Genomic DNA, 20,872 nt, shown 5'->3' on the forward strand with positions numbered 1-20,872 from the left:
AAGGAAAAACAACTTTTTTAGTTTTGGCTAGGGTGGAGAGCTATTAGAACACCTATTAAGTTTCTGCTTCTGTCTGTGCCCTCATTAGGGAGATTCACCCTCTCTATTTGTCCTGTTTACCATTAACATTGAACGTGCAATTAAAAGAAAATCCCAAATTTTGGGTTGTCACCAGAAAAGTAAAAGAGTGGAAATTTTTCGATGGGCATACTAGTTCTGGTGACCTGGGGAACCTCAAGGGATTCTTTTAATTTACAGGGATTTCTGCTTACTTCCTGTTTTGACAATGGGACAGGGAGGGAAGGTAAATCTCCCAAATGGGGCACAGATAACAAATAAATTAAACTGATCCTGTCAGTACCTAGTCAGTTAATAACCTAGAACAATCATGCAGAATAGGAATTCAGACTTTCCTGACTGCATACATGTTCCTGGTCAGTGACTATATAGATAGTGATTCAGTGATCAGAATTAAAGCCCTGGAGCTTTCACCTTCTAAAAACATATTTGCAATAGCAGTTCCTTTATTTACTGTACATCACATGTTCCCATTAAAGAGTAAATCTACTCTGTTTCATTAGACACAAGTGGGTCAAATCACACAGTGGTTTTGCATAAATGTATAGAGTCAGATGTCTTTAAAATTAATGTATGGTGGTTTGTTAAGTGGGGAAGATACCTTCCCCACTTAACACTCCATGTCCAGATGTACAATCATTTCCCTCATTAAACCTCGTCACTATAGACGAGTTTGCTAAACTTTTTTCTAACTTCCACCTAACTGCCTGCCCCCTGGACCCTGTTCCCTCACAAATGCTACGGTCACTCTCTGGCTCTTATCCTACACTCTCTAACTCACTTCTTCTATCTCTGGCATGTTCCCAAACTCTCTAAAACATGCACTATTCACCCCCATACTTACAAATCCCTCACTGGACCCCACCAATCTTAACAAACTATGCCCCATCTCCTTGCTCCTCTTTTTGTCCAAACTCCTTAAATGTCTAGTCTACAACTGACAGAGCGTCCACCTCACTGAAAATAACCTTCTTGATCCCTTTCAGTCTGGATTTTGCCCTCAACACTCCACAGAATCTGCGCTTCTAAAACTCTCCAACGATTTGTTAACAGCTAAATCCAATGGACACTATTCTGTACTTCTACTCCTGGTCCTCTCTGCTGCCTTTGACACAGAAGACCATCCCCTCCTCCTCAAAAAACTCCATGCCTCCACCCTTGCTGGTTCCCATCCTACTTATCCAGCCGCACAATTCTACTTCTTCCTCTCATTTTCCTTTCTCTGTCGAGGTTCCCCAAGTTTCTGTTCTTGGACCTCTCCTATTTTCCGTCTACACCTCCTCCCTGGTTCAGTTGATATCCTCCCTTGGCTTCCAATACCATCTCTAAGTTGAGGACACCCAAATCTATCTCTCTACCCCCCAGCTCATTCCTTCATTCTCCTCATGTACTACTAATTTACTAACAGACATATCAGACTGAATGTCACACCACTTCCTCAAACTCAATCTATCTAAAACCGAGCTCATAATATTTCCTCCCCCATGTACCTCTTCCCCTGATTTCTCTGTCAAGATCCATGGCACAACTATCAACCCATCCCCACATGCCAAGGTTCTAGGTGTAATCCTGAACTCTGACGTATCTGTTCATCTCCACATTCACTGTCCAAAGCTTTCCGCCTCAACCTACGCAACATCTCCAAAATACACCCCTTCTTAGCCAATTACACCACAAAGCTCCTAGTTCACTCTAGTCAGCTCTCACCTCAACTACTGCAACTCCCTCCTCACCGGCTTACCTTTACACAGGCTATTCCCCCTTTAGTACATCATGAATGCTGCTGTCAGACTCATCCACCTTACCAAACATTCAGTGTCTGCTACCCCCCTGTCAATCCTTCCAATGGCATCCTTTCACCCAACTAATTAAATTCAAAATACTAACAGCTTACAAAGCCACCCACAACTCGGCCCCCAGGTACATCACTAACCTAGTCTCAAGTTACCAACCTAATCACTCTCTTAGGTGCGTCCAAGACCTCCTGCTCTTTAGCTCCCTTGTCACCTCCTCCCATGCTCGCCTCTAAGACTTTTTCCGAGCCTCTCCCTTCCTCTGTAACTCCCTACCCCAGACAACTATCCTCTACTCTGTTTGCTTTTAGACAGCCCCTGAAAACCCCTCTCTTCAGAGAAGCCTATTCTGCCACCACCTAACAACTGTCTGATGTTTAATGTCTGACGCATTTCGAGAACTAGCCTCTTGCTCAGAGGCTCTGAGGAAGAGGCTAGTCCTCAAAATGCATCAACCATTTTGGATGTCCATCATTCTCATCACCATTCAGAAACGCAGTGCGATTTGGACCGAGCGGTCTCATATGATGTGCTTATATTCATGTACTTTTGTGAGTAGAATACCTTCTTTTAAATTTAATAAACATATTTTTAAAAGTAATGCACAAGGTCGGTGCGCCCTCTGTTTTGTTTTTCTCTAAATACGGGTGTAACCTGTTTAAAAAGATGAACTTATCCTTTAACCCTTTGAGGACCGTAAGGTTTTGGAACGCCAAAAGAATCAATTTTTTTGTATTTAAAGTTCATACACTTCAGTTGCTGTAACTAAGCCATTTCATTAAATAATTGGCAAAAAGCTAGATCCATTTGTTGTTTGTTGATAAGAACTAATATTTTGACTTAAACCAAAAAAAAAAAAAAGAGTTTTAAGTTCTTAATCAGATGATACACGCAATTACAAACATGGGACAAATACGTCCCTTGGTCCTCAAAGGGTTAAATAAATAATTTTACTTCTTCAGATAACCACAGAACAGTCATCTGGTTTACTGAGTTATAAGTCACTCCCTATTACCATTTACCTACTTTCTGGCTATCCAATATTATAGTACAATATACTAAGCTCAAGAACAAAAATGTAATATATTGCTGAGAACTGAAGGGCTTTCTTGGAGAAAATGCTTTTCTAGGCCCCCTCCAGTTTAGTCACAAGACCAAAATCCTAGGCATTTGGCAGCAGGATCACAAGCAAAGGGAACATCCACCACTGAACTCTGACCCTCTTCCTTGGGAAATAACAACATGATTCAAGGTCAAGACATTTTGTTTATGTGAGCAACACTGTAGAGAGCCTGAAGCATTATTTTCTCTAAGAAAGGTAAGTAGTTTATGATGTCTATTGTTTTTGTTCCTCCATTAAAGCACTCCTGTCATCATTTTATTATAGGCACAGTTTAGTTCACAAGAGCAGTTACGGAAACTGTAGCTTCCCTGCACTTTTGCATTTAACAGGCGTTGAGACCACAGCTAGGGCTTCATTTACACTTTATGATGCCTTAGGGAAACCTAAGTAATGATGTCCTTTTTGTACCATGTAATTGCTTTAGCAAAAACTGCTGCTAGAAAGTACAATTGGAGGCAGTGTAAGGGTCCTCTTAGTATTAACATCTGCTTCTCAACAGTACACATTGCCAAACAAGAGAAAAGAGAAATGATTCCTGCATTTTTGCTTTTTAAGGAACCTTTAGTTCTTTGGATGATAGTGGAGTCCAGCATTGTCTCGGTTGAGACAGAGGTTCCGCCTTAACACCTCTTCCCCAGTGCCGCTGTCTTTACTGAAGATCCAGTGCAAGCACAGAATACACAAGTCTCTGACAGACTCCTCATGGTGTGTCTGCACATACATGACATCTCACAAACAGCTTCTTGGATTCTACATCACCAATCCCAAGAGTTAGGTGATTACATTCTGGCCTAAGCCAAGAGTTAGGAATTCAAGGATGGAGAGTGAGGAGACACAGAGAAAGGAACTTTAAAGTGAAAATGGACTGTACCTAAGCACCACAAACCAAAAACACTATTTAATTCATTTTTAATATTCAAACCAAATTCACTCATCCATCCATGTCTTCGTGCTTTATTTTGCTGAGAAGTCACGTTGAAAAACAACCCCAAGGCTTTCATGGCCATGGCCATCTTGATTAAGGGCAGATCATTCATGTGGCATTTACTTCCTGGAATCCATCTGCCCTTGGCTCAGGCATGCATGCAGGAGGGTGTGTTTAGCTGAGAAAACCCCTCCTCCCCTACTGAAGACTCCTGGAATGTATGACATAATTTGCCTAGGTCTGGAAACCAGGAAGTACTAAAGACATTTTAAAAAAAGTTTAAAACAAGTAAATCTGACATACTTTCAATAGTTAATGTTGATTGAGAAAGTGAAGCTCCGTTTAAAGGACGAAGTTGTGCTTTGTGTATCCATACTTCCGTTGCTGACATCTGCTGTGTCAATATGCCCACTCAGAATCCCAGAGCTGTAGCTTACAAATGAATGGCCTATATGCTTAGAAATGATAGAAAGTTAATAGTGATCAATTTATACTTATAAATATAGTCTACTCACTAATGAAAATATTTAATATATGTAATAATTTGTATTTTCTTGTCTTATAGCACATGCAGCAAATCAAAACATAAAAAACCTGAAAGCTGAAATCAAGCAAAAAGATGATGAGACTGATCATCTTAAAGAGGTAAAATAAAATGAAGTGCAATTTTTGAAAAATAATTTTATCTTGTTTGTATTTAACATAAACCGGTAATTTGCCTTTTGAGGGTAAAGGTAACAGGTTTACCTGATAGCTTACTATTTTCGGGCAGACAGAGCCCTGTGAAATGTCTGATACTTCTAAGTGTGGGTGAGCATGCGACCCTCTTTCCTTCCTACCACTGAAGTGCTGGGCACCTAAAGGCTAAGCCTCAGATTTGAAAACTCACAAGGGGGCACGGCTTATTCCATTGTACGTTCCAAAATGGAGCTTCCACAGGGCTGTTTGCTCAGGGCTCCATCAAGGGATCAGGTTAGTGATGGGAAGGTATGTGTCAGTGGCAGAGGGAGCAGACCGCTAACAGACCCATTCACTTTCATGATTCAGATTCACTTTAATGTTCCACTTTGTTTGTAAGTTAGCTACATATATGCTTTGCGCTTATATATTTTATTTAGATACATACTTTAACCAGGTCCTAACCACGCTATAGTAGAAGGATGGCTACAGCGTGGCTGTATGGTTCTGGGACAACGTCCTTGGACGTCAGTTCAGAACACGCCCCCAGCAGTGCACTGGTGATCGCTGTGTCCTACGGACACAGCTGTTCACATTGTACGTTAAATGGTCAATCATGGCGGCCTGTTACCAATGACACAGCAGATTACCGGGTAAATACAGTTGCCAGTTATCGGCTGCACTTTCCTCACGCTGTCATAGCATGAGGAAGTACTGCCGAGCACCGGCAATTGTCAGTGAAGGGATCAGCACTGATCATCATGGCACTGATGATCAGTGCCCTGATGATCAGTGTTCAGCAGTGCCACCCACCTGTGCCCATCAGTGCCACCCACTTGTGCCCATCAGTGCCACCAACTTGTACCCATCAGTGCCACCCACTTGTGCCCATCAGTGCCACCAACTTGTACCCACCAGTGCCACCCACTTATAACCATCAGTGCCACCCACCTGTGCCCAGCAGCGCCCCCATCAGTGCCACCCACATGTGCCCATCAGTGCCACCCACCTGTGCCCTGCAGTGCCACCCACATGTGCCCATCAGTGCCACCCACCTGTGCCCTGCAGTGCCACCCACCTGTGCCCATCAGTGCTGCCCATCAGTGCCGCCTATCAGTACTGCCCAGCAGTGCCGCCCATCAGTGCCCATCAGTGATGCCTATCAGTGCAACATCATCAGTGCCAGCTCATCAGTGCTGCCTATCAGTGCCCATCAGTGCTGCCTATCCATGCCACCTCATCAGTGCTGCCTATCAGTGCCCATCAGTGCTGCCTATCAGTGCAGCCTCATCAACGCACATCAGTGAAGGAGAAAAATTACTTGTTTGCAAAACGTTAAAATAGAAACAAAGAAAAACTTTTTTTTAAATTTTTTGTTTATAGTACAAAAAATAAAACACCCAGTGGTGATTAAGTACCACCAAAAGAAAGCTCTATTTGTGTGAAAAAAATGATACAAATTTCATATGGGTATAGTGTTGCATGACCACGCAATTGTCATTCAAAGTGCAACAACGCTGAAAGCTGAAAATTGGCCTGGGCAGGAAGGGGGTAGAAGTGCCCAGTAGGCAAGTGGTTAATAACAAATTCCTAGCCTTTTTTCTTTTTAAATTCATTATTTTATTCTGTACATCATCTATGATATTCTTTACGTTTATTATGTGAATAGGGTTAAATTAAAAAAGATTGTTTTAGAATTTCCTGAATGAACTCCTTCCCCTCTGAGGTTCCTGTGAGCTATTTTATTTTTGACCTTCACTTTAGGAGAAGGCATTTCCAGTAGCTATTTTGTTCTGTGCACACAGTGGCTCCCTTTTGTACAGATCACCTATAACAACTAGCATATTTGTAAAAGGCGGGCAGGTCCAGAAGGATAAAGCAAAGTGAAAAATCAAGGGAGAAATCAAATTCATTTAAGGAAGCAAATAATGAGACAGTATACCCATACAGGTTATGGTGAGAAGGGATTGAAAGAATTAAAGAAGTAAAGTCAAACCTATATTGGCTATACTTTTCCCAGGGATCACAGGAGTGCAGTTCATTCTGCACACCTGTGACCTGTTGTCAGCCGACAGTAGGCCGAAGCCTGTTGTCGGCTGATGGCACTCATCTGGTCCAAGCTTGGGAAAGATCCTGACTTTAAAGTTGGGATCCACCCAGATGACTTGACCAGCAGCTAGTTCAGCCTCTCAGCAAGCCACTAAGCCATCTGCTCCCGCCCCCCTCCACAGCCCTGCGCTCCAGTGAGAACTGGAGGGGCAACGCAGAGAGCTATTGACTAATAGTCCCTGATTCTCTGCTCACTGAATACCAAGAGCTGAGTTATCAGCAGTCTTTGATCACTCTATCGCTCTAGTCTTAGAAGTGGCGGTAAACAGATACACGTGGGATTGTTGCTTTGGCCATCTAGGTGAGTATGATTTTTTTTTTTTTCGTATTCCCATACTTACAGATGGTATTCTCACATATCATTTTATCACATATCCCAAAAATAAGAGGATTATTCCACATTACAGGACCTTGGGTTGGACCAAATCATTCTTTTTTGTCCCAACAACCAAATACACATCCAGAACCACTGGTGTTTAGTGCAAATATAGAGCCATTTATTCCAAACTGTATACAGCCATTTCTGGCTTTTTGGCCATCACCACTGAAGCAAATTGTAACCACAGTAGCTATATTTTCAACAAACTGCTCTGGTGATAGTCAGAAAAGCCTGAAACAGCTGTTGGGGCATAAAGGAATGATTTGCATGATCTTTTCCACTGTCCTGAAATGAGGAATAACCTTATTTTTGGGATATTTGATGGAACGGGACATATTATTTGCTTCTGTTCTATGGAGGTTTTAAAGTACTAAGCAATTAATGCATAGTGCATATGTCACTTGTACCAAATGTATAAAGGGTAAAATTTGTATTTGCAATGACCTCTACAGTGTTAATAGTGCTATGGTGCCTACACTATGGATCACTGTGTACTTACAGTATGCTGTCTTTAGTAGTTCTTATGCTTTAAAGCTGAGCTCCATGTTTTAGTGAACTTTAAGTAGTTGATTTGGATCATGCTGGTACAAACAAACTGTTTTTACTTCACTAAAAGGGCTGTGTGTGCTGCATAAACTGTATGTAGCATCAACTACATACAGTGTACATCACGGTGCTCTGGCAGTGGGACGTGAACTTCCCCTCCTGCTGTCAGAACAAAATCAAGTCAGGCTGAGCATTGCTCAGTCATTCACTGAAAGCTTTGTATTTTATGAATGAATACAAAGCTTCCTCTGTTTGGATGAGGCAGTAACTGTGATGTTATCTGCCCACCTCGCTGCCTCCTGTGCAGGAGTATAGTCATCCCAGCACACAAAGTATGTGTTTGAGTGTAAACTGAGTTTGCATTCTACAGAAAACTAAGAACAGGCAGGTAAGTTTATTGGTAGCCTGTCTGCTGTGGTATTTTTATTTAAGACTTCTGATCCTCTTCAAAAGTGGTTCACCTGTGAAAGCATAATTAAAGTGTTACTAAACCCAGGACCCCGCATTAACTATATTTGGTCTCCTACAGTACACAGAACATGGAAATGCAATTATTTTACTAAATATACACTGCTAAATGCCTTTTCTCATCAGCAGTATATAGCAGTCTTGTGACTTCTGTCAGTGTCTAGCTGAGCCCTGGTTAAAGCTTGTAGGAGGAGGTTTCATTCTGCTCTGACTGTGTTATGAGGCAGCATAACCTCTGATCCTTTATCAGGACAGTGCTGATTGGCCCTGTGCTGATCATATGTCCCAAAGAAAACAAAACCTCTCTAGCAATACACACCAAACTCAGCATGTGCGGAGTGACTCCTAGAGCTCTGTACTATCAGCAGATGGATTGGGGACAGTAGAAGAGGAGGAGGATCAGAGAAGGTGAGATCAAACAACCTTTTTACATAATGCAGAGGATTAACCCCTTAGGTTCCACAGTGAGTTGCCATAATGTGTTAGTATGTGCCACACATTATGGCAGAGTTACCTCTCATAAATTATCCTCCACTACTGCACTGTCAGCACTCCCGTTGATTATGGGTACTTTTGGTCTTCCTTCCGGGTTTGGTCTCTTGGGCCACCTGAAAGGCTGGGCCATGATGTTGTCACTCCTGAACATGTGTATGGGAGTCATATCATCACAGAACACAGGGTACTGTTAATGTACACTGAGCTACACATAAACAGGTCAGTGTAAATTACCACTGAAAGGCAAAGGGAAGTTTTGTCATAGAAACCCTGTCTGTCAGCCATTTTAAATATTTTAAATTCAATTCCACTTTAATCCTGGCAGTAAGTCTGTTATTTTTCAGCTTCCTTTTATAGACTAAGTTGTCCAGCGAATGGCAGTTAGAGGGTTGAGACAAACCATTTATCACTGACAGGGATGCTTATAGTGGTCAGCTTTTATTCATTTTTGTAAAACATTTTTTACAAAAGGAAAATAAATCTTTTGCTGTAACTGCTTCTAAAGTGTTAGCTGGAGTGTGGCTATAGCTTGTTAGTTAAATCCATTTAAATTTGGTAGGGCATCTAACACGACCCTTTTCACAGGCTGACAATGCTGCTCTCCAAGAGTGGCTTAAAGTAATATTAAAGGCAGATTTGTTTTTGTTTTTAAATAACAAACGTGTTATACATACCTGTTCTGTGCAGTGGTTTTCTACAGAGCAGCCCCGATACTACTTTTTTTGGATTCCCCCCTGGTTCTCCTGGCCCCTCCTTTCAGCCTACTGTCCCCATAGCAAGCAGCTTCCTATGGGGTCAGCCGACCAGGTTTGCTCCCGAGCTGTTGCTCTGTGTGTCTATTCACACACAAAGAGTGGTTCAGCCCTGCCCCCGCTCTCTCCTCATTGGCTGTGAATGCCAGTCCTGGGAGCCAACGGCTACCGCTGCTGTCTCAGCCAATGAGGAGGGAGAGACCCAGGAGAGCCAGGGCTCTCTTGCACATCGCTGGATTGAGATCAGGATTAGGTGAGTTTTGAGGGGGATGCTGCACACAGAAGGTTTTTTTACCTTCATGCATAGAATGCATGAAGGTAAAAAAACCTTAAGCTTTTACAACAACCTAAATAAAACTGGAGTTCAATCTCTGGAGCCAACTGTCAGAATACAATAGCCGGAAGGGAAGATTCAGCCATCCGTACTGTTTGGAATGGATGGAGGAATCTGTAAAATTTCTTGGCTGAACAAGAACTATTACATAAAGCGCAGATTGTATGACAATAAACTGCAAGCCAAGAGTGAAGCCAAAAATCAGGATCAAGACTTTGGATCTGTGGTGTGGGCATGAGGGTCCTAAGAGCAGTGGCCCGTGGGAAAACACTTTTTATTCATTATTTAGTATGCTTCTGGGAAAATGTACAAATAAAAAAAGCGCTTTACAAGTAGTGATGATTAAATAGGCATGGCTAAATATTATCTTCTTTTGTATTCTACTGGATACTTGTAGCCAGATCTGTGGAGAACTATACATATCAGCAAGTTAGATAATTGTGATTCATGAATTGTACTTCCCCACAAAATGAACTAAAAGCGTCAAAGCTATAAGTAAAGTTTAAAAACTTTTTTTTAGGATTTTATTGTTTTAGATTAATAGCTGTGTATACATATTCTTTACATAAAAATATTTTTAGAGCTTGCAAAAATAACATAAGCTTAGTCTTCACATAACTCTACAATACAACAAGTAATATTTTAGGATTAGCTTGAATTTAGTTGATTCTGTAAACTATAGGAAGCATATAGAATCATATTTGTTACTCTATAAGATTGAGATTGGATTTATGGTCCCCATACAGCGTTTTTATCACTCTCATGCGTGTTATTTACACATTCATGTGAAAAGGTAATGTTGTGTTACATATAGTTTGGACAGTGTTTGATTTTTAGCCATAGGACTATCTTCTCTTTTTTCCTGTATCGTTATTTGATTTTGTCCAGAGCAGTTGAGCCACAGGTCTGTGATAAGATGGAATTCCAATTTTGTGCAGAAAAGCTAAACAGACCAAACTTTGTGGCTAGATAAAACTATTACTACACTAAATGCTTGGTTACCACTGTGGCATTATGAAGAATTCTTGATACTATCGTCAAACAGCATTCATAACCTCTGCTATTCGTCTGGTTGAATGTCAGAGCACTCAAGGAGAGAGAGATATAAAACAGACTACCCCTGGAAGGGGAAGGAGAGGGGTGAACTAGAGAAGGGCACAATATTTATGGCTAAAGAATCTATAACTTATTTAAAGAGATGAAAGTATCTCCTGTGCTTGGAGCTTTTTCATTAACTTGTTTTCCAAAGTATGTCATCCGATACATGCTATGTACACTGTAAAGCCAAACTCCAATAAATCTACTGTGTGTGCATTGATAAAAAGGCAATAGCTTAACGGGGCCCATTTAGGCAAGTAGTAAATTAGCTCTTTTTTTGCTGACTGGCAGATAAGCACAAGGTTGTCAAGTTTTCTGTGCATTTAATTGACTAGTAAAGTTACAATACAAAGCACCTTTATGAAAGCAGGCTTAGGACTCCTATACACAAGCCAATTTTCACAAGTGATAAAACAGATTCAAACAGTGGATGGTGCTGGGCTTCCTTTGTGAGAAAAAAATACCAATAAGTGAGTATGTCGAGCGATGGCTATCACCCTCAGAAGTTTTGAAAAATCTTTGTGCTCAAATGACAATTGTTTCATTTTCGTGTGACAATCCTTTCAGTGCACATGCACTGGAGTGTAAACTTTGACAGTACTACATAAATAGTTTTACAAGGTCTGGCGGAACAGCTATGCAGGTAGATGCACTTTAATGAGATTAATAGACATCAGGTCAACTGAATTTAGAGAGTTTTTTATTCACAATACAATTATTTCCTGTAAAGCATATTTCCACTTTTGCAATCAAATTTGAAAGAAATCCACAATATGTATGTCGTGTTTCCATTCATAAAGGTTGCCTAAAAGTTTTTTTTAACCGCCCTGGCGGTATTCCTAAGTGTAGCTCAGGGTTAAGTTACAGTACCAGAAGCGGTAACCCCGAGCTACAGTTGGGATTACACTGCAGCGTTGCTCTGGGATCCCTGGATCACTTACCTTGTCCCGCGGTCCCGCGCTGTCCTCCCGCTGCGTCCCTGGCCATGTCCTCCGGCCGATGCCAGCATCCGTCTTCCGGGTTGCGTTCCCTGCAAGTGTCGGGACGTACGGGGGATGGAACCGGGGGGAGATTCAAAAATGTCAAAATTTTACATACACATAATACACTAAAATCTGATAGTATTACATTACTGTATCAAACCATTTCACATACATTTTGTCCCGAGTGCTTTGTCCGGTGCCCTGCCTGCATTTTTACTGTTCTTTCTGCCTGGAAACTGAGAAACGTCCATGGCATCCAAAAAGCGTCCCTTTAGGTCAAAAGCGGTTTTATACCAGCTAGAGAACAGCGATAGTAAATCAGAACCATTTGCAGAATTGAGTGATAATGATTCGTGGGAAAATTCATCATCAGACACTGAAAACGATTCTGTGACTGAGCTCAGTGATGTGTAAACGTGGCGTTCTATTTAAAATTTCAGTGTTTTTGGTTTGATTACATTATTGAATAACTTTTACTATTATTATATTATTATTTTTTATGATTATTTATTACATTATAATTTATGATTTCGTGTTTCAAGTTTTATCATACCCGGGATGTTTACTAGACTCTTGTTCGGACAGATTTCAGTGAGTTATTCCTAAGAATTACAGGCCTACAATAAAAAAACAACATATTTCTATTGAAAACAATGTACCGCTTTGAGCACAGAAATACTGACATAATCATTCCACTAGAGAGGTTAAAGAAGATTTCTTACCTTTTAAGCCTCGTGCACATTGGACATTTTCTGAACTCTCCTAGAAGCCTTCCTCCTGGCAGCTATAATTTGGCAAACACAAGCCTAACATGTGTTAACACATTTAGCCACATTTACTTGTATTAAACATTTGGGCATTAATTAATTTCCGTGGTCAGAATAAATCATTTATTCTGTCCATATAAATGAATTAACAATCAAGCGTTAAACACGGTTATCGCAAACAGGGGCGGACTGACAACTCATGGGGCCCCCGGGCAATAGGGGATCATGAGGCCCCTGTGTCCTTGCCCAAACTCTAAAAAGCCTATGAAAAAGGTACCAGGGGCATCTCATGGGGCCTACAAAAAAGGAGGGTTGTGAAAAGAGATTCACAGAAAAGCGGCTACATAATGAACAGAACGTGACACTAAGGGGATAATTTCCAAAAATTATGCTTTATTACACACAAATGAATATGACATATGGGCATTTGCCCTGGTTTACCATCACCTCAGTATGAGACAATACACACAGACCTAAAACCATTTAAAATGACACAAAAACCGGTCTAAATGTATGTGTAGCAGGGAAAATGGCTACATGAGTCTAGTGTCCCTGCAACACAAACACACAGGTGAACACTTCCCTAGGGAGGTGTATCCAAAAATTATGCCATGGGCATACCATAATAGAGGATATAAGGGATTAAACAGTAACCATAATGGCAAATCCCTATCAAAAAATCCAAAAAATTATGCTGTAAATATATATCTCACATGTATGCAATGGAGCAAGCACAATATGCGTCAAAAAGGAGAGTAGCAGGCCTCAGGCCTGTATGAAGGAAGACATAAATGTCAAATATATTGTACAATACATTCCTGTGCCTGATTAATCTCTGATTAATATCGCCACCTTCTGGTTAGAGTGTGATGGGTGCTTTAGTTGACGAATATATTTAATTCATGATTTTTTGATCAATATGTGTATCGTCAAAATTGCTAAAGTCTCTCCCCTCTCTGTTGTCTCCGGATATCTGTTTTTTAATTTTATTCAATAATGACCAGCAGCTGTGCTAAGTATTTAGCCCTTTCTTTCTTCCATTAGGAATAACTGCAGGTTGGCTTTTTGCATAAATGGGTGGGTCTTTACCCACTATAAATAGGAAATTGAAATGCGGTTGTTTCATTGGTCCTGACGAAGCTGAGTGAGATACGCCCATCGGCGAAACGCGTTGACGTCATACGTCAGATACGTCACTTCCGGTCATGCGCACTAGGTGGAACGCACGCTGACCCATAAGGAGGAAGCCATCTTTACAAGCCATGAGGCAAGCCTAAGCAGCACAAGCGCCGAGAAGGGGCTGGAACCCGCGGTATATCGGCGGATGTCAGCGGTGGTTCCTTGGCCGCCTTGGCCCTGTATGGCAGTACCTATGAAGGATTTCTCTTTCATTCCCGTTATCCATAGCACAGGTGGTGAGTGGATTGTTGCAGGACATTAGATATATGGTCCTCTGTGATCTATATGACCTATATATCTTCTATAGAGTGTGAGCTCTGTCAGTGACTTCCCACATATTGTTTGTTTCACTACAGGATGGGGACATCATGGTGCTTTGTATAGGAAACAAGATATACCATATATATTTCAACAGGCAGAAGAGTCTTTGGGATGTGTCTTGTTTTTTCCTACAAAAAGTGGTGTATAGTCCACATGTAGTGGTGAAGAAACCATTTCAAGCAGAGTGCTGCTGTGTGCATCTTTTCTTCCATCCTGGAAATAAATGGGGCATATTCCCATCCAAGAGCTCTAGGAAACAGCTATCTATATTACAGATGAATGGGCCCCAACCACTTGTGCCGGCACAGGAATGTATTGTACAATATATTTGACATTTATGTCTTCCTTCATACAGGCCTGAGGCCTGCTACTCTCCTTTTTGACGCATATTGTGCTTGCTCCATTGCATACATGTGAGATATATATTTACAGCATAATTTTTTGGATTTTTTGATAGGGATTTGCCATTATGGTTACTGTTTAATCCCTTATATCCTCTATTATGGTATGCCCATGGCATAATTTTTGGATACACCTCCCTAGGGAAGTGTTCACCTGTGTGTTTGTGTTGCAGGGACACTAGACTCATGTAGCCATTTTCCCTGCTACACATACATTTAGACCGGTTTTTGTGTCATTTTAAATGGTTTTAGGTCTGTGTGTATTGTCTCATACTGAGGTGATGGTAAACCAGGGCAAATGCCCATATGTCATATTCATTTGTGTGTAATAAAGCATAATTTTTGGAAATTATCCCCTTAGTGTCACGTTCTGTTCATTATGTAGCCGCTTTTCTGTGAATCTCTTTTCACAACCCTCCTTTTTTGTATGCCTCTTTTGGCTACTGAATGGAGACCATACATTGGGTGACACGTTTATGTATTTAATAACCTCTTTAATAACTTTCTTAGCATCTCATGGGGCCCCCTACTGACCCCGAGTTTCCAAATGGTCAGTCCACCCCTGATCGCAAACACAGCTAGCATGAGCACACATTTACACGCATCAAGCGTTTTTTCTGCCAAACATCTGCTGCTTCTGGATGCATTGGCAGTAGGTTTTTTTTCCTGCCACTTAACCCCTCTAAAAATTTGTGTGCATGGACACATAGGCTAACATGTAGGTGAGTTTAGTGGCAGGAAAAAAACACCCAATAATCCTAAGAGCAGCTGTAAAAACATCCAGTGTGCATGAGGCCTTAGATTGTTTTCAGTAGGGGGCGCCATAGCTGACTGCAAGGTTTTTTGAACAAAGTTAGATTGAGTCTGTTCCAAATCTGTCTGCATTACCATACAATGCAAGCCCAGACTCTATACCTTTAACCCCCCCTGTTAGGACAAATAGTGTTCAAGTCTACAGTAGTTACAATTGATAATGAAGATCTGCCAGCACAGTAAGGACAGTATTAATTATGGCAGACACCGCTGCCAAGCTTCCTCATAAACAAAGAGAACTACTTAGGAATTTTCCTTGCTGGAGGGTCCAGAATAGAGCATCTAGGGTAAGCTGCAATTTGTTTTTTCAAGTTATGCTACGTGAATGGAAACAAGTGACAAGTATAAAGTAGGTGTTATCCCAATTTGGCTACAAAAGTGGAAATACATTTTAGGTTTGGATATATATTGATAAAGTTACATGTACAACTTTGAATGATGTTAATTTATATATTGAAACCAGGTTGTGTTTTAGGTGAAATGAACTATAGCTAGCCATAGACATCAGAAAGCAGTGAGATGTAATGGTCACATAGCTGTAATTTTAGTAAATTATTTTTTCTTTATTAGCATGCGTTCTGATAATGATCCAGCATGCATTTATTGTCACATAGAAGGAGAAATATACAGGACATTCTCTGTGCTGGCCTTATGTTATGGAAAGCAACAGCAGTCAGTGGAGTGTGTATAGGACCTTGTTAAACAATTGCCTTTTTTATCAATATCAAGTGCGGACAATCACTACCTTCTCCAAACATGCCAGGCCAGGGGGTCTACATTGGCTCATAAACATGAAGACAATGTCCAGTCAGGCTGAAATTCGTTGGCTTGGGCATGGATCGTCTTATGTGTGTGGGTAGCTTAAATCTCTGTGTTTAGGAAAATTATGAAAAGTGCTATAAATCAGCATTATGGTTGGTGCTCACATTTTTACCATATATACAGCTGTCCACATCTGTCAAACTCCATGCCCTTTTCTTGCAAGTCTTCAGCAGTTATGCAATCAACTGAATCAACATGGAGAGGAGGAGGTTAATGTAGAACAAAAATTAGGTCTGTGGAAACACGCTATTTAGCTCTGCACAAAGCTCTAGAATCAGATAACATGCAGCCTGTACATTCTGAGCTTAAAGACGATCTTCAGTGGCCCCCCAAACAATTAAAAGTCAACAGCTACAAGTACTGTATCTGCTGACTTTTACCCCCTTCACGTCTAAGGGTAAAACAAATCTTAAAGCCTAAGTAAAATTTTACAACTTTGACATGTGTTAGTAAAACCGTACAGATCATCACAACTACTTTGTACATCCAGGTGAATTATACCGTGGTTTTTTTTTCAGGACAAATTGGGCTTTCATTTGGTGGTAAATGGTAATGGATATCTCCTGATTTCTTTTTATTATCAAAGGAAAACTGGCCCAAAATAGTAAACAAAATATATATTTTTTTAATTTAGCTGTGTGTTTCTTGTGACTTCCATAGCCTACCACCAAAGAACAACCCAAAATAAATTTTACAGCTCTTGACCATCGCAGCAATACCATATATGTGTATATTATTTGTACCTGTACTACAGCCCAGAAACAATAGTGTGCATTTTGTTTTTTGTTTTTTTCACCTAAAACACACTGACACTGATACCAATTTAAAAAAAAAAATCCTGACCTTGACCTTTGACCCTGACCTTGACACAAACACTAACCCTAGCACTGCACTAGATCAAACCGTCATCTAGGTATTTTCTCTTTATTTTTTATTTTATTTCTTAATATTTTTTTATCTTTTTTTTTTTTTTATAGTTATTTTTTTTCTCTCTGCAAGGAGAGAGAGAGATACAATGTATCTCTCTCCTCCATTCAGAGAGAAAGAAAAAACCAAGGGGGCGAACTTCACAGTGACTGATCACTGTGATAGCCAATCTTTGTGCTTGGAGCGTGATGTGCGGCGCACTCCCAGCACAAAGACAGGTACGCAAATATGCTGCCCCACGGAAAAAAGCCCAGTTCTGTGAGGCCACATATTTGTGTTACATCAGCATGAAGGTGTTAATATAAGGACATTTACCTGTCCAGAAATCCATCACCGTCCTCACCCAAGCCAGTTCTTCACTGGTCTTTGGGTCTTTGGCGTCAGCAAGTTTACTAAGCCTGCTGGGACCTGTGACTTGTCCCAAGAAGCTGCGAGGAAAGGGGTGGGGGCGAACTTCTGCTTGGATAGCATAGGCAATCCGAGTGGCAGTGGCTATCTGTCAAAACTTGCTACCTGCTCCCCCCCCCCCAAAAAAAAATAATAGTGTCCAAAGATGTTAGATGAAGGGGGGGGGAAGGAAGTGAAACAGAAAACTTCCCCTCTTGAGTAAAGTTCTGCTTTAACTGTCATTGACAGCATTTGAAAAATTGTAGTAGAATATTTTGCCGAAAGCTAGTACAAACAATTTTATTCTGCTGCTTTCATTCTGTGTTTACTCCTTATGCTCTCACTTACACTTGTGTTATTTGTTGTATGAAATCACAACTGAGAATTCAGTTTTCAGATTGTCATAGTCCATAGGGGATGCTATAATGGGTCATTTCTCTGCTCTGATTGAAGGTATTAGCATTGTTAAATTTCCAGCAGAGCAAACCTCAAAATGGGGAACAGCCAAGAATCATGTCTTTTACTAATGAGAAAACTTAATTCTTATACAATCCCATTTTGATCTGAATACCAAGATAGGAAAATTGCTTTCGGTCCCTTTGTAGGAATTGCAAAAATTGTCTTCTGACTTTATGAAGTATAAAATGACCTATCAGGAAAGAGCAAACAAGGAGAAGATCGGTCTACTTGAAAAAGAACAGCAGCTGAAAGAGCTGAAAGAAAAACTTCAAACGGTAAGGCCAGAATGTACTTTCATTATACAAAGCATAGCAGAATCTTAAGCATTTGGCGTGATGTGTCTCCACTACATAATTCTGATGATTCTTGCAATAAATAGATTGCATCCTTCCCAGAGATATAACTGCTTATGTTGCTGTAATGTCCACGTTTGGTAAGTCTGGTTACTGTTGGCTGTTCAAAGAAGCTCTTTCATGCTAGAAAAGAAAAAATGATTTTCTCCCTTCCCATAAAGATATTTGCCAAGATATTCACAGCACTTAGACTAATATGAATGTTTCACTGTTAGGAAGTACAGACAAATTCAGTTCAAAGCACATCTCTGTCAGGAATCCTTTTTTATATAAATTAATATTTTAAGATCTTTTTCATTTAAATTGTATGGTGAAAAAGAGCAGATTTTTTTGCTTTTAGATTTAGAGCTAACAATGTAACTTGTATCCTACACAAAGCTGTCAGTTTAAATGGTGAGCCCTTTTTTAGTCTCACACAGGGACGGACTGACAACTCATGGGGCCCCCGGGCAATAGGGGATCTTGGGGCCCCTGTGTCCCTGCCCAAATTCAAAAAAGCCTATGAAAGAGGTACCAGGGGCATCTCATGGGGCCCCCTACTGACCCCGGGCCCTTGGGCAATGCCTTTTTCACCAACAATGGTTACAGTTAAACCTTACCTGCTTTTCAGATAGTTTGGCCGTAAGTGTCTGCTTTAAAGTAAGCCTGTCATGAAAAAATGCAACAAAGGGGACCCTATGCAGCCCTGAAACATCATGTCACATAAGGATAGTGACATAAAGAAAGCCTCCTTCTTGTGAAGCAATTCTCTGGTGTATGAGAGATATTTGTCTGTTTTTTTTATCTGTGAAACTGGGCAACCCATTGGCATTGGTATCCTTGAAGGGTAACGCCACTTTCTTGAGAAAAAATAAAGTTAATAATATAGCATATACATTACCTAAATAATAAAATAACCGTGCTTTAAATATCTATAAAATACACTCCCAATCAGTGTAACTTAGCCAGCTGGTAATGAAATACACACCCCTGTGCTTACAAATACCATATATATATGCAAACGTAAAAATAAAATTATTATAATAAAGTCTGTGATACCTTGAAAGTTAAAAGTGTACTGTCCTATAAACAAAACAGGTTGTGCAGGTCCCCTTCAAATTGAGGGAATTCCTTGAGACCAACCCAGTCCTAATAACTAATGTCCCTGTTGGAAAATTTCCTCTCTGTTGCTTTTCTGGAGAGAGACAACCCAAAATTTGGGGTTTTCTCTACTTTTACTTTCAGTGATAACAATAAACAGGACAAATAGAGAGGGTGAATCTCCCTAACAGGGACACAGACTGCAAAAAAATAAAACTTAACAGGTTTTCTCATCCTTCCCCACTTTCTCCAAAACTGAAAAAAAAATGTTTGCCTTTAGGTACACTTTAACCTCCTTGGCGGTATTCCCGAGTGTAGCTCGGGGTAACATTTCAGTACCAAAAGCGGTAACCCCGAGCTACACTCGGGAATACCATGCGGCGCTGCTCCGGCATGTGTTCTTCACTTACCTTACCCTGCGCTCCCACGATGTGTCCCCTGCAGCGTCCCCGGCCATCTCCTCCGGCCGATGCCGGCATCCGGCTTCTGTGTCCTGTCCCTGTGACGTTGGGACTAGAGATGAGCGAAGAAATGAAAAATTCGATTCGACTGATTCGGCGAATTCGTGGACAATATTCGATTCGAGTCGAATAAATTCGCTGTGAATTTAACTTAAAAAAGGGTGTTTCTAGGCTTCAGAGAGACTTAATATTAGTGCAGAACACTGTACCTTTAATTTAAATGCCCTTGGAGTCTGCTGGGGAAGAGAAATAATACTGTCAGTCAGTATGACATGCAGATGAGTGCCGTCGATCTTAGAATCACCGCACACTTCACTCATTTGGGCAGTCACGGGGCCAAAACCAGAGTGTGGAGCCACAGTGTGGCGGTGGAGGCAGCAGCAATGGGAGGCCATACAGCACCCTATGACAAAAATGGAAACCACCAGCAGTGTGAGGAGACCTGAAAGTGGCACATGGCAGAGTGTGGCGATAGAGACAGCAGCAATGGGAGGCCGTACAGGGACCCATGACACACTCTGGACCTGGCAGCAGCATGAGGAGGCGGTACAGGGGCCCATGACAGATTACGGGCCTGGCAGCAGCATGAGGAGTCGGTACAGGGGCCCATGGCAGATTACGGGCCTGGCAGCAGCAATGGGAGGCCGTACAGGGACCCATGACACACTCTGGACCTGGCAGCAGCATGGGGAGGCGGTACAGGGGCCCATGACAGATTACGGGCCTGGCAGCAGCATGAGGAGTCGGTACGGGGGCCCATGACACACTCTGGACCTGGCAGCAGCATGAGGAGGCGGTACAGGGGCGCATGACAGATTACGAGCCTGGCAGCAGCAACTTGGACAGGAGGACGTTCAGCTTCTGCACCGTCGGGTGCGTGCTCGCAAACTGTTGTCTCTTGGAAACGGATTCCAAGAAAGACTGCTGACGGAATCCGTGAAGAGGAGTAGCAGGAGAAGGAGCATCTGAACGAGCGGAATATGCCAACAAGCGACAACAGTGGCCCATGACAGATTACGGGCCTGGCAGCAGCATGAGGAGTCGGTACGGGGGCCCATGGCAGATTACGGGCCTGGCAGCAGCTATGGGAGGCCCGTAATCTGCCAGCACCCTATGACAAAAAATGGAACCCACCAGCAGT

General features: G+C 41.5%; 1 protein-coding gene across 1 annotated transcript in view; it reads left to right on the plus strand.

Moving 5' to 3' along the window:
- The window catches only part of LOC149463169 (coiled-coil domain-containing protein 73-like), a gene marked incomplete at its 3' end in the record, with an annotated part of 56,038 nt that extends 37,926 nt beyond the window's left edge, over positions 1-18,112 (plus strand). Inside the window, exons 6-7 of the mRNA XM_089675921.1 lie at positions 4,485-4,564; positions 17,984-18,112. Coding sequence (XP_089532047.1) covers positions 4,485-4,564; positions 17,984-18,112 — 209 coding nt within the window. The remainder of the gene's footprint in view (positions 1-4,484; positions 4,565-17,983) is intronic.
- Between the last annotated feature and the right edge of the window lie 2,760 nt (positions 18,113-20,872).

The sequence above is a fragment of the Staurois parvus genome, unplaced genomic scaffold (assembly GCF_062004578.1).
Source record: "Staurois parvus isolate SC_StPar_1 unplaced genomic scaffold, SC_StPar_1.0 ptg000159l, whole genome shotgun sequence".
NCBI lineage: Eukaryota > Metazoa > Chordata > Amphibia > Anura > Ranidae > Staurois > Staurois parvus.